Below are 14,561 nucleotides of genomic sequence, written 5' to 3'. Positions count from 1 at the left end.
CTCGCAGAAAGTATAGGTTTTGTGACGTTACGTAAGAAAGCCGGGTTGAATCAGAGTTTCTAAAGGTTTCTGTCACACGGTTGAGTTAATTTACCACAAGGGCGTGCCAAGTCACCAAATTTGTCTTTATTTGGCATGAGATGGGGATTTAGTGGACCATTATTGTAAAAATACATTATTCATATACACCTCTAGTAAAAAAGGAAAAAAAGCACTATTGAAAACACATCTAAAAAATATACAGTGACACATTAACAGCAGAATAAAAAAACAAAAAAAAAACAATTTGGAGGGGAATGAGCGGAAGGGGGTATTTTACAACGTAGAATGGAGACATGTTAAGCACATGTCGGTCAGAGATTTGCCATGCCCTCAGTCCTCTGGTACGGTCCAGACACGCGGGTCCCAGTGCGCTTCAGAAGAGACAGTTCATGCACTTCACAGACTTGCTGCCGTAGTCCAGGCACTCCGGCCCGATGCACTGGCAGCAGGCGTTGTGGAACCAGCGGTACTTGGATCCTCCCATAGACTCGCAGTATAGTTTACACTGACGGATGGACACACAGTCGTCGAAGTAGACCACCGTGCACATGTTATCTGGAACGAGGAGGGAGAACGTTAGTCAGAGATCCGGTAAAGAGATGCCTCGTAAATCTAGCGATGTGATCCCCCCCAGAGTCGTCTAATAAAACAATTAACATTAACCTTCGGTGTTCATGCGTTTCCCCCGCTGCCAAGGAAAATGAATTTGCCGCTGCTAAGTGTGACCATATGTTTTGGTGGGCTTAATGAGTTAACAGCTCCGTTCTGTGGGAACGCTCTCTTATGAGGGGAGTCTTTTTATAGCGTATGGGCGCTGGGGTCAGAGGTGAGAGCCAAATCAACCGCAGGAGAGGATTAAAAAGGGAAGGTTGGTGAGAGATACAAGATGTTTCGACCGGAGACTTCAGCTTGTATTTCTCCTAAAGTGGAATAGTTGGTATAAATAAAACAAGCCTTTGTTTAATGTCAAGCAATTCACGTAAGGTTACAAGTGTAAACAAATACTTTTGCGGTGATGCGCAGCAAGGGCGTAGGTTTGTTTTCAACATAAGTGGGGTGGGGGGGGGGGGGGCACTTTAAGTGAGGGGTCTGGCTGGGTGGTTTTGAGCGTCAAACACTTTATTTCCTGCATTCTGGTGTACTTTTCTGCATCAATTTATTTATGGAAATGTCTTTATTTATGTAAAGGAAAAGACATCATTCAGGTCCCTGCTGATAAATATAATGAAATATAATGCAGTAATAAGGCTCTCGGGCATTCTGTCTATAATATTTATATTTTCTTTTTGAGGGGGACATGTCCCCTGCAACCCCCCCTAAATCTATGCCTATGATAGTGTACGTTGTTTTTCTTGTACTATAAAAAGGGACCCACGATAAAAAGGGACTTGCACTACACACGCTACCTTGAGTGTCGTAGCTAGCGTGGATGCTGTTGCCGGGGAGGGAGACGTTCTGGTGCTGGTCGTCCAGCGTCTCCAGGAAGGACACCAGGTTCTCGTGGTGGGAGAGCTCCTCGGCGACGGGGAAGGACACCACCATCATGTTGATGGGGGCGTCGCCCTCGGTGAGCGCGCGGAACAGGGAGGGGATGGGCCGGTGCAGCTCCTCCACGGTGCTCTTGGAGGTGGCCGGGGTGTCGCTGTAGTTCTTGGGGTTACACATCCCTGACGCGCACAGAGACGGAGACGGAGACATAGTTGGCGTGAGGAAGAGGACAGGGTGGAAACACAGAAAGAAGGGTCTCTGCAGGTTTCAACATTGAAGTTACATTGAAGACCACTTAGAGCTAAATGTTATACCAATTTCACGACCACATTAGCAAAAAGACACAGAGACACTGAACTGGTGGCGGCACTTGCGTGCCAAATGTAAATGACTGCACATTCCATACAAGCTCTCGCCAGACGCACAAAGCCCCCAGTAGCCCCGCAAAAAACTACGATTTGAATACAAAAACATTTCAAATATTTAATATTATTTCATCTCCCGACAGTTTGGGGGGCTGCCCCCCCCCCCCCCCCCCCCCAAAATAAAGACTTTTTAATACATTTTAAGGCCTTGAATTGAGAATTATGAATTTAAGACTTTTGAATATCCTGCAGATACCCTATACATCATATTACAACATGTCATCCCATTGGTTAATAAATTATTTCTTGAAGGTTCCTGTGATTTAATTGATTGGTCTCTAGCTATTGGATAACAGATTACCTATTTTTTTGTAACTATCACACTATCTACATACCCTGATACAGGGCAATAATTATGACAATGGTATAATATCACCACGGTTATGATTATTACATGGTGATCTAAAATAGGAGTGCATTGCATCATTTGGTTATACCTCTCAACACTATGAATCAATGATTGATCACAGAAAAAATAAAAACAAAACAAGAATACTCCAATGACAGAAAAAAAGGAGAATGCATCATAACATCTCAAAACTATTTACCTTTTAAGGCCTTAAATTGAGAATCAAGAATGTAATACTTTTTAATACCCTGCAATAACGTTACGCAATGTCCTGGGTTAGGAGATGAACGATTTCACACAGTAATAAAATTTGCAGCAGCAAAACAAAACTCTTTGATTATGTATTCTGACGAGTCAAAAAGTAGTCAAAGAGACACCGTCTCGACTCGAGATCCTTCAAAACACTTCTTCCCAAATACAGTAGTAATGACTTCACAGATACAGTAGTAATGACTTCACAGATACAGTAGTAATGACTTCACAGATAGGCTCTTCCTGACCCTCCTGTGCGAGTCAAGTGAATTAGAACTAATGGCTGGATGATTTAATGAGGAACGTAGTTTTGACGCAGGAATTGGATTACAAACCCAACGCTAAAAGCGGAGCCAAAACAGCTGTTTCAGATAAAGTATACTCATGGGTCCTCCCTTCCTTCTTCCTTCTCCCTCTCCCCCTCCTCCTCCTCCTCCTCCTCCTCTCCTCCCTTCCTCTAAAATACAAACTGTCCCCCCCCCCCCCCCCGCACCCGGCCGCCTGCACCCCCTACTCCTAACCACTCACAGACACCTTCTTCAAAGCGGCTTCGCCTTTTGGCTCCGAAAACCCGTTTTCAGAGTGGAAACTCACTTAAAATGGTCACACGGCTTGGCTAGCGCCTTAAAGGGAATCTTATAAAAACCAGAAATATATATATATACTCGCTGGAAGCCGCGAGCTGTCCGTGGTGCGCTGTAAAGGCCTGCCCTCCTGGAGGGGGGGGGGGGGACTCTACCATCATAACATCTGTAGAGCAGCGGTGCGCGGCGCTCTCTCAGTGTCATGTGCTTTTGTTTGCCTTCCACATGAAAGTGCTTTAACAAAGCCTACTTGTCGACACATATAGCTATATCTGTCAATCAAAACTGATCTCGGGGCAGCTACTCCAGAGACGACGCAGGTTTGAAAGCGGACCTCCTCAGATGTAGATAGGCCTAATTATTATTATTATAAAAAATAAAATAAAAACCTTCTGTTCAGTTTCACAAAACCTGTTTTCAGCTTGTAGGCCTTAACTAGCTAGTTCCCCACTGGGCCTCGGCGAGAGCGCAAGGTCAAAGTTCGCCTGGGAAAGGCTGACCCAGCCCCCCCCCCTACTTCTTTCCCTCTCCTCCCCCCCCCCCCCCCCCCCCCCTTTGATCTTCTGGATCTCCCAGCCTTCCTGATATATGGATATGGTTAACTTCTACTTGGTATTGAAAGTCCTTCCTTTAATTTTCTGTGGTCCAGGGGAGAGGTGGCCTGACCCCGGGGGTAGAGAGGTACACCAGAAATGTATTTTCTGCCTCTAGACTGGGGGTGGGGGTGGGGGGTTGTTCCCGTTACCCAGAGGCCCCTGCTGTGTCTGTGTTTCCTCACCTCGCACTCACAACCAGCTTGTGACACTCGGTACGGACCGACGCCTTTAAAAAAAACCTGGGCACTTTTCAGCTGTCAAGTGCATCGACCGTATTCACAGATAGACTGCACCCCCCTATTTACATTTTGTTTCACAGAGCAGAGTTGCTTCTTTGGAACGAGATGTGAACGACTTTGAAAATGGACAAATTGATCCCCCTCACTACTTTTAAGGACTTTAAGGAGTTGTTTACACACACCTGCAACTGTCACCCAGCCGTTTAACTGTAATGTGTCTGTTCTGCTTCATGTATTACATACCTTGTCATTTAATTTGGTTGTTTGTTTGATGTTGTGTTTTAATTATTTACCTTACCACTGTGATGTATCATCCGTCTCTTTTCTATTTAATTTTATTTATTTATTTTTGTCCCCTTTCTCTGTTACCCTTCGAGAGTCCCGTTTGTCCTCTCACCAGGCCGTCATTGTAAATGAGTATTTGTTCTTGGTTAAATAAATAAATACATTATTAAAATTGCCATTTTTTTTATAACAAAACACAAGATACTTGTGCCCTAGTGATAAGGATACGTGCTCAATGAAGAAACCCAATCCGCTTGCTACACATAATATATCTTATTCTGCGCCGGCTGTAATTATGATGAGAAGGAGCAGAGGACATGAGGGAACTCACCAACACAGTCGCAGCACTCCTCCCACAGTGTCCCCAGACACAGCATGCACTCCTTACAGCAGGAGCAGTTCCCATCGGAGGGCCGGCACTGACACAGCTCCTACACACACACACACACACACATGCACACGCACACAGAGCGTTTAGGCAACGCAATACAGACTATAGTTGTGGAAAGAACAAACATAACAGAGACGGGATCCAAAAGTGTTGTTGTGTGAACAGGAGTGAACTCTGTGTTACATAAATGTGACAGCATGGAGGGAGGTGGGGCTGGGAGGTGTACGGAACATGAAGGTCATGGATCCAGGTAAATGGATTTTTACAATACCATTGTGTGTGCTGTACACCTGTACATTATTGTATATTACTGTTGCACTTTACTGTTACATTTTCACTCTGGTTGGATGTACAACTTTTGTTGTACTGTACTTGTGCTCTATAATGACAATACATTTTAATCTAATATGTATAATATTGTGTGTATAATATATATACACACAATATACATACATTTAAGTTAATCAAAATGTTACTTATTAAAAACGTTAAAGAAAAGATATTGAAACAGCAGAGGACACATGGTACAGTATATAACAGAGGACACATGGTACAGTATATAGCAGAGGACACATGGTACAATATATAGCAGAGGACAGCTGGTACAGTATATAGCAGAGGACAGCTGGTACAGTATATAGCAGAGGACACATGGTACAATATATAGCAGAGGACAGCTGGTACAGTATATAGCAGAGGACAGCTGGTACAGTATATAGCAGAGGACAGCTGGTACAGTATATAGCAGAGGACACATGGTACAGTATATAGCAGAGGACAGCTGGTACAGTATATAGCAGAGGACAGCTGGTACAGTATATAGCAGAGGACAGATGGTACAGTATATAGCAGAGGACACATGGTACAGTATATAACAGAGGACACATGGTACAGTATATAGCAGAGGACAGCTGGTACAGTATATAGCAGAGGACACATGGTACAGTATATAACAGAGGACAGCTGGTACAGTATATAGCAGAGGACAGATGGTACAGTATATAGCAGAGGTCACATGGTACAGTATATAGCAGAGGACAGATGGTACAGTATATAGCAGAGGACAGATGGTACAGTATATAGCAGAGGACACATTATGGTATATAACAAAAGACACATGGTACAGTATATAACAGAGGACACATGGTACAGTATATAACAAGACACATGGTACAGTATATAGCAGAGGACACATGGTACAGTATATAGCAGAGGACACATGGTACAATATATATCAGAGGACAGATTATGGTATATAACAAAAGACACATGGTACAGTATATAACAGAGGTCACATGGTACAGTATATAGCAGAGGTCACATGGTACAGTATATAACAAAAGACACATGGTACAGTATATAGCAGAGGACACATTATGGTATATAACAAAAGACACATGGTACAGTATATAACAGAGGACACATGGTACAGTATATAACAAAAGACACATGGTACAGTATATAGCAGAGGACACATGGTACAGTATATAACAAAAGACACATGGTACAGTATATAACAAGACACATGGTACAGTATATAACAAGACACATGGTACAGTATATAACAAGACACATGGTACAATATATAACAGAGGACACATGGTACAATATATAACAGAGGACACATGGTACAATATATAACAGGACACATGGTACAGTATATAGCAGAGGACCGCCACAGTCTAATTAGTCCCGCCACAGTTGTATAATGAACCAAATATATATATATATTTTTTTTTACCCTTTTTTTTTTATATAAAGTTTGCCAATAGGGATGTATCAGTAGTATTGGCAGTGGTAGTAGTCGTAATAGTAACCACCATATATTTTTATTTTCTAAAAAATAAACCAGTTCAACACAGGTAACCACTTTTGCTTAATTTCTTTGATGGCTCAAATGTATGCTCTAGTCCAGTGGTTCCAAAACCTCTCCTCGAGACACCCCAGCCGTTCCATGTATTTGTTAAATTCCACCACCAGCACACCTTGATTCAACTAATAAAGGGCTAGTTAAGTTGAATCAGGTGTGCTGGTGGTGGTGGAATTTAACAAATACATTGAACGGCTGGGGTGCTTCGAGAAGAGGATTGGGAAGCTCTAGTCGATTTTGTGTTTTGAGCACAAAGTTCATCATAGATCTAGCCTCTTTATTTTGCTCTCAAAGTGCACCAGATTGATGCATTTAACTTTAAAATGTACACACAAAAAATTTTCTGGGGGGGGCACGCCCCCAGACCCCCCTAGAGGGTCGGAGGTTCACCCCCATAGTCTCTGAAAATCCTGTGGGAAACACTGAGGACACATGGTACAGTATATAGCAGAGGTCACATGGTACAGTATATAGCAGAGGTCACATGGTACAGTATATAACAGAGGTCACATGGTACAGTATATAGCAGAGGTCACATGGTACAGTATATAGCAGAGGTCACATGGTACAGTATAGCAGAGGACACATGGTACAGTATATAGCAGAGGTCACATGGTACAGTATATAACAGAGGTCACATGGTACAGTATATAGCAGAGGTCACATGGTACAGTATATAGCAGAGGTCACATGGTACAGTATATAACAGAGGTCACATGGTACAGTATATAGCAGAGGACACATGGTACAGTATATAGCAGAGGTCACATGGCACAGTATATAGCAGAGGTCACATGGTACAGTATATAGCAGAGGACACATGGTACAGTATATAGCAGAGGACACATGGTACAGTATATAGCAGAGGTCACATGGTACAGTATATAGCAGAGGTCACATGGTACAGTATATAGCAGAGGACACATGGTACAGTATATAGCAGAGGACAGCTGGTACAGTATATAGCAGAGGACAGATGGTACAGTATATAGCAGAGGACACATGGTACAGTATATAGCAGAGGACAGCTGGTACAGTATATAGCAGAGGTCACATGGTACAGTATATAACAGAGGTCACATGGTACAGTATATAGCAGAGGACACATGGTACAGTATATAGCAGAGGTCACATGGTACAGTATATAGCAGAGGTCACATGGTACAGTATATAGCAGAGGACACATGGTACAGTATATAGCAGAGGACACATGGTACAGTATATAGCAGAGGTCACATGGTACAGTATATAACAGAGGACACATGGTACAGTATATAGCAGAGGACACATGGTACAGTATATAGCAGAGGACACATGGTACAGTATATAGCAGAGGACACATGGTACAGTATATAGCAGAGGTCACATGGTACAGTATATAGCAGAGGACAGATGGTACAGTATATAGCAGAGGTCACATGGTACAGTATATAGCAGAGGTCACATGGTACAGTATATAACAGAGGACACATGGTATGGTATATAACAGAGGTCACATGGTACAGTATATAGCAGAGGACAGCTGGTACAGTATATAGCAGAGGACAGATTATGGTATATAACAAAATACACATAGTACCAGAGGACACATAGTATGGTATATAACAGAGGACACATAGTATGGTATATAACAGAGGACACATGGTACAGTATATAACAGAGGACACATGGTATGGTATATAACAGAGGACACATAGTATGGTATATAACAGAGGACACATGGTATGGTATATAACAGAGGACACATAGTATGGTATATAACAAAAGACACATAGTATGGTATATAACAGAGGACACATGGTACAGTATATAGCAGAGGACACATGGTATGGTATATAACAGAGGACACATGGTATGGTATATAACAGAGGACACATGGTATGGTATATAACAGAGGACACATAGTATGGTATATAACAGAGGACACATGGTATGGTATATAACAGAGGACACATAGTATGGTATATAACAGAGGACACATGGTATGGTATATAACAGAGGACACATGGTACAGTATATAGCAGAGGACACATGGTATGGTATATAACAAAAGACACATAGTATGGTATATAACAGAGGACACATGGTATGGTATATAACAGAGGACACATGGTATGGTATATAACAGAGGACACATAGTATGGTATATAACAGAGGACACATGGTATGGTATATAACAGAGGACACATAGTATGGTATATAACAGAGGACACATGGTATGGTATATAACAGAGGACACAGTACATACTGAGTGAACACAGACTGGGGCAGAACACAGTTACATGGCATCTACAAACAGCAAGCGTGCCATTAAAACGTCAACGACCAGTACAACAGCAGGTTAGTGTCCAGTTCAGCAGTCACGCCAACCAGAAAACACTTACAAGAGACTGTTCCGAGTGTACGAACATGGTATGGATGGTAATCTGTTGAAAGAATGTTAACACGCCAACCGCAGGCACAATGATAACTTCATGCCTGCGTGGGGAGAGGAAGAAAGAAAAAAAAACATACACCTCAACTCTACTGTATGTTCCTTGTGTAAATGTTAGAACGCATGATCCGGCACGTCAAAAGTTCACTGAATACAAACAAGGATGATCCTGAACTTTATTACACTGCAAGAAGAGGCGTACCTCGCAGGGCCGGCGCCAGCGCTTCAGGGGTGTGTCGACGCTGCACACTTTGTGCAGCAGCCACACGGATGAGCCAATGTTGTAATATGAAAAGAAACACAATCATGCAAATAGGATAGCAGCGAGGATAACGGGAACGACAATAAAAAAAGGATCTAGTGTAGCCACACGTAGGCACATCTGATGAAAGCGATAGCGGGGGTCGACCGGGGGACACACGAGGACATAGCAAGGAATGAGCTGAGCAGGCCTACGTGACTGTGAGCGCTTTCGTTGCCAAGACCATGTGAATACGTCTGGTTCAACTGAGCCATTGTGGTATATTACAGGAGGTAGAACACAGAATAATTAATCCAGAGGGGGGGAAATGGCTTGCGGGGGAATTTCAAGCATCCCCTTTTATAGCAGAGAGAGTCGCTTAAGTATGGTCACAAGATGTTTTACGCGATCGTCCAAGAGAGGCGATGTCGGCCTCTGCCAATCCCCCCGACTCGATTGTAGGATAAACGATAAAAGAAGCGATATTCCACAACGTCTAGGCTGTACCTCTGTGCAACATCTGCACGGCTGGTATGAGAGCTGAGACACGATTTAAGACCCGCTTATTGTGCACATAACTCTGTTAATAACCGGTTGACTCCTGCTGATGTCGGTATGTGAATAGGAATCCCGGATTTAAATCTCTTTCAGATTTTACTTTATTATATGAATTTGTAATAAAAATAAAAAGATACTGCCCTAATGATAAGGATAAGCGCTCAATGAAGAAACACTCCGTCCCCTTGCCAAACATCTAGGCTACTCATAGTGGTCTAATACTAATAAAAACTGTGGGAAATGTATAAATGTATGCAAGTTTAAAAAAGAGATGATAAAATAATCTGATCTGGCAAATACAAATTTAAGTAAAAAAATTTAATAAAAATCTGATCTGAATCTAAAATGTCATTATGTGTATGTGTGGGGGGTGTAGGGGTAGGGAATAGGATACAAACCCGGTTTAGGGTAAGGGGTGTAGGGGTAGGGAATATGTTACAAATCTGGTTTAGGGTAAAGGGTGTAGGGGTAGGGAATAGGATATGAACCTGCTTTAGGGTAAGGGGTGTGGGTGAAAAAAGTACATTATGTCATTATCCAGTTTTTCTTGTTCCATGTTCTTCTTTACCCGTTTATATTCCCTTCCAACTGTGCCGTACAGTGCTGTTGACAAAAACAACACAGCTCGCCCCTGTGGGGACAGTAAAACTCTCCCTCTTATTTAACGTACAAAGCTGATCTTTAGGGATGCGAGGTCAGGCACGACCAGGAAACAGAACAACAACAACACTTAACTGGGATATAAAACCATTTCTTCGACAAACTGGGGCCAGATCCTGGGTTACTTGGCACTGCACGCTGTGAGCCAGCGGGCACCGAATAAACGCTGGGGTTTTAAGACTGGCATAGAGTTCCCCTTCTCAACCAACACTCCTCCTGACACAGAACAGGGAGCAACATTCCACAAAGTCAAGGTCACAGCGATGAAGGAGGGAGGGAGGGAGGGGGGGAGGGAGAGAAAGAGAGGGAGCCAGGGTGAAGAAAACACCTGGCGAACAGAACATGGCTACTACCCTCTCTCTCTCCCTCCCTTTCTCCTCACACTCATTATTCTCTCTTTCACTGCTCTCTCTCTGTCCGTCTATCTCTCTGTCTGCGTCTCTCTCTCTCTCTCTCCTCACACTCGTTATTCTCCCTTTCACCGTTGTTCCCTCTCCCCCCTCTCTCTTCTCTCCATTTCAGTTCCACCCCTCCTTTCTCCTGCTCCTCCTTTGTGTTTTTCGGGACCATCTCCTAAAACACGAGCAGCCCGGGCGCGATGACGAAAGACTCTTGTCGGCGACTCCTCGCCACTCTGCCGTGTGATTTCACAACCACACGGCTCAGCCCCTCTCTCACCAGCCCCCCCCCCCCCCCCCCCCCCCGCCCTTCCATAAACTAGTGTTCTGCGAGTGTCTGCTGTAAACCCCTCAAGGTAGACGTGCAACGCTGTCCGGCCAACATGGAAGCGGCCGAAGGTGCTGAAGGACTACAAATAATTAACAGTCTTCTCAGTCTTCCTGTTTCCGAGGTGGACGAGGTTATTATGCTAGCGGCACGGCCTTTGGCAGCTCTCAAAAGGAAACCACCGCAATCTGGGCAAGAGTGAACTAGGAAGAAGAGAGAGAGAGAGAGTGAGAGGGAGAGAGAGAGTGAGAGGGAGAGAGAGGGAGAGAGACAGGGAGAGAGAGAAGAGGGAGAGAGAGTGAGAGAGAGTGGAGAAAGTGTTGTGTGAGAGTGAACGTGTGCAGCCTTGTCCTGTGGAGCACTTGTGTAGAAGTCTTTGAAACTGCTGCCCCACCCTACTAACGGCTGGGTCTGGACAAAGCAGCCTGGGTAACAGGCTAGCTCCACACAGAGAAGCCCCACAGCTAGCAAGCCTGTCTGACACACACTTCACAGACTCCAAGGCTGTATGTAACCCCCCCCCCCCACACACACACACACACACACACTCTACCCCCACACACCTCCCCTTGACCCCCTCCTCCCAATCACCCCCCCCATCTCATGTTCTCTCCCTCAGGGGGTTTGGGGAATTCAGACAAATGACTTGAGATGGCAGCAGAGCGTAAGTGAGCGTCAGACAACATCTCCCACTAATCAGCGGCAACATGGACCCTCTACACGAGGGAGGGAGGGAGGGAGAGCGGGAGGCTTTCTTCACAGTACACCATCCCTCCTCTCTCTGACAGCTAGCGAGTTAGAGTCGAAGGGGTCACAGGAGCCAGAGGGGTCGTCCTGGCACACAGATCCGTTCGAGGAACAATCCACCTGGAAGAACACAAGTTATAAGACCCCGATGTGTTTTTTTATTTTATTTTTTAGAGAGAGGAGCATCGGAGACCAATGCGATTTCGCAGGGAACCGAGAACTAAGGAGACGCTCTAGAGGCGTCTATGTGGACATTATGCGACTGAAGACATACTTGTTAAGTATGAAGGCTTCACAGAGCACCTAGACGGCTGAGTGAGGTCAGACAGAAATGTCCACTGAGGTTAACAGTCAGACATAAACATGTTAATAGGCGAGGCAGGGCTGCTAAACACATAGCGGGTCCCAACGCGCGCGCGTACATGCACAACAGATAACAACACCAGACAGAGAGAAGGAGAGCAGACTGTCATCAGCACTGGATGCTCTGTTCATATTTATAAAGGGGGGGGGGGGGGGGGTAGGCAAAGCAAGGTTCTCTTGTTTTCCCCTCCAAATAGGCCTACAACGAATTCATGTCACGAATTTGTGTTACCAAAGGATTCCGTCTGCTTTGCTAAATGGCCCCTTAAACCAGCCCTGGGCAGCGGGCAGGGAGGAAAATGTGACCGTGCAGAGGAATTAATGTTGGATAAATGTTCCCCCGTCAACGGTGCCGACCAAAACCTTCCAAGACGGGCCAGGAGGTCATTCATCTTACAGAGCAATAAACACTACTCTAAACTGAGTACAAAACGTTAAGGGTTCAATAATCACATCATTTGAACTTGATTTAGGCCTATAACTATTTCAAACAATCTAAAAAAGTTAAATCTAAAAAACAGCAGTGTTACAGGTATAGGCCTGCACAGAGTTAGCAGCACGGCTAGATAAATCCACTTCTCTGTGACTTGTTATGGGAACCCTCTCAAGATATTTCTCCTCTGCTTATCGAAGGAATGCATCTGCATTCTTCCTTGCAGCGATTCCGTGCTCCTTCTTACTCTGGGAAAGGAGCACGGAACGCTCACAATAAAAGCCGGCAGCCGGGAATCTCAGGACGGAGTGAAGTTTAGCTCTTGGACGAGTTTAAAAAACCACAAGCGCCACTTTCATCCTCAGATCCAACGCACTGCTGCTCACCTCAAAGTGACTGATTTATGTATCAACAGGCGCATCACAAAAGCCACGTCTCCTGTGTAGTAAAGGCCTATTGTGAGAAAAGGGAAATCCGTGTGGCCAGGTCGGTGAATGCTCTGCGATTGTCGTGTAAATCCACTATTCATTGTTCCATCACCTGAGAGACAAGTTAACACCTGGCTTCACACACATAACAGCTACTTGACTGCCACCACCACCACCACCACCTCTCACCTGGATGAGACACTTGCTGACATCACTGGCACAGAGGGCTTTGTTGCAGCCTGCGGTCAGGGACAGTCCTGACAGGAGGAAGAGGAGGGCAGCCGAGGCTGGGAGGAACAGCTGACCAGGCCTCATACCGAGGGCTCCACAGCAAGGCACTGGAACACCTACATCAACACAGCCATGACAAATAAACAAGGGTCTCATCACTTGCATTCCTGACTCGAGAGACTAAATGTTGCTGGTGATCATTCAGTTGTCAGGGGAAGCTTTAAGTTATCCCAACACACAGCACTATAGTCAAGGACTAATAAATTGCATCCTAGGAGTTTATGAAAATAAGAACTAGATAAGCCTAATGTATTTTATGTATCAATCACGTGAAAGCCTGTTATGTATGAATGTATCGTATAGAAAAACACATAGGCAATGGAAGCTGATGCAAAGTTGTATTTACATTTTTTTTTTTTACGGAGTAGCAATACACATCTGGCAACATCAGCTTCAACCATGATCTCGAGTAGAAAACATGGTAAACGCGTCGCGTGGTACACAAGTCGTCTTTATTTGTCATGCAGATTAACATGCAGTTGCCCCATCTTGTGACATGCATCTCCCCCCTGCCAAGTCCGGCTACTTGTTGCACATTGTGCAAGTTTCCATCGTGGAGAGAGAAAACATGTGAGGAACATTAGCTGCTCATGAGCGCATTTCGTTGCCTCCTTTTGCTCATCGCGGCTACGGTATGGTAGCGATGAGCAAAAAGGAGGCAGCGAAATGAGTTTATCCGTCCCGTCAATTTAGTGTTAAAACTTACCACAGCGATCCAACGACTTCCGAACTCTTCTTTGACGGACAATGGCTTTTCCCTTTGAACGTCTCTCCACTTTCCAGGATGGAGTTCTGAAGCCGCTGAAGGGTCCACTGTGTCCAGAGGGCGTCAGTCTCTCCGCAACACAAAGCGACAGGCAGTCCTCCTTAAAGGCGCACCGCTCCATTTCGACTCCCGAGAAGTACAGGAGAAACACCTCAGACCTCAGGTGAGACGGGAATCAACCCCCCCCCCCCGAGGTGAGATACAGGGGAGATGAACCCCCCCCCGCACCATAAATATCAACACGAACGAAAGTACGACTAGCCCTCGACGAGTGGCATCATGCGTAAAACCCTGTGCGTAAAATGTATCTCAAACCACTGAGGTCTTTAGCGTACGTATGGTAATGATTCTCGTGGGATCTCTAGTCAGCTTGCTTTACGCATTCATGACTAA

The 14,561-nt window shown here is 44.7% G+C and overlaps 1 protein-coding gene across 1 annotated transcript; it reads right to left on the bottom strand.

Annotated features, from left to right (window-relative positions):
- Positions 1–106: 106 nt before the first annotated feature.
- On the bottom strand, positions 107–14,304 carry twsg1a (twisted gastrulation BMP signaling modulator 1a). The gene is made up of 5 exons (XM_084328034.1): positions 14,109–14,304; positions 13,301–13,458; positions 4,592–4,691; positions 1,449–1,709; positions 107–597 (listed from the first exon to the last, which is right to left on the bottom strand). The coding sequence occupies exons 1-5, from the start codon at positions 14,287–14,289 to the stop codon at positions 416–418; spliced, it is 882 nt and encodes a 293-aa protein (XP_084184160.1). The 5' UTR covers positions 14,290–14,304; the 3' UTR covers positions 107–415.
- Positions 14,305–14,561: the final 257 nt, after the last annotated feature.

The sequence above is a fragment of the Notolepis coatsorum genome, assembly GCF_963971535.1.
Source record: "Notolepis coatsorum genome assembly, chromosome: 13".
Lineage (NCBI taxonomy): Eukaryota > Metazoa > Chordata > Actinopteri > Aulopiformes > Paralepididae > Notolepis > Notolepis coatsorum.
The sequence above is the reverse complement of the archived record's forward strand: the minus strand, read 5'-3'. Positions and strand labels throughout refer to the sequence as shown.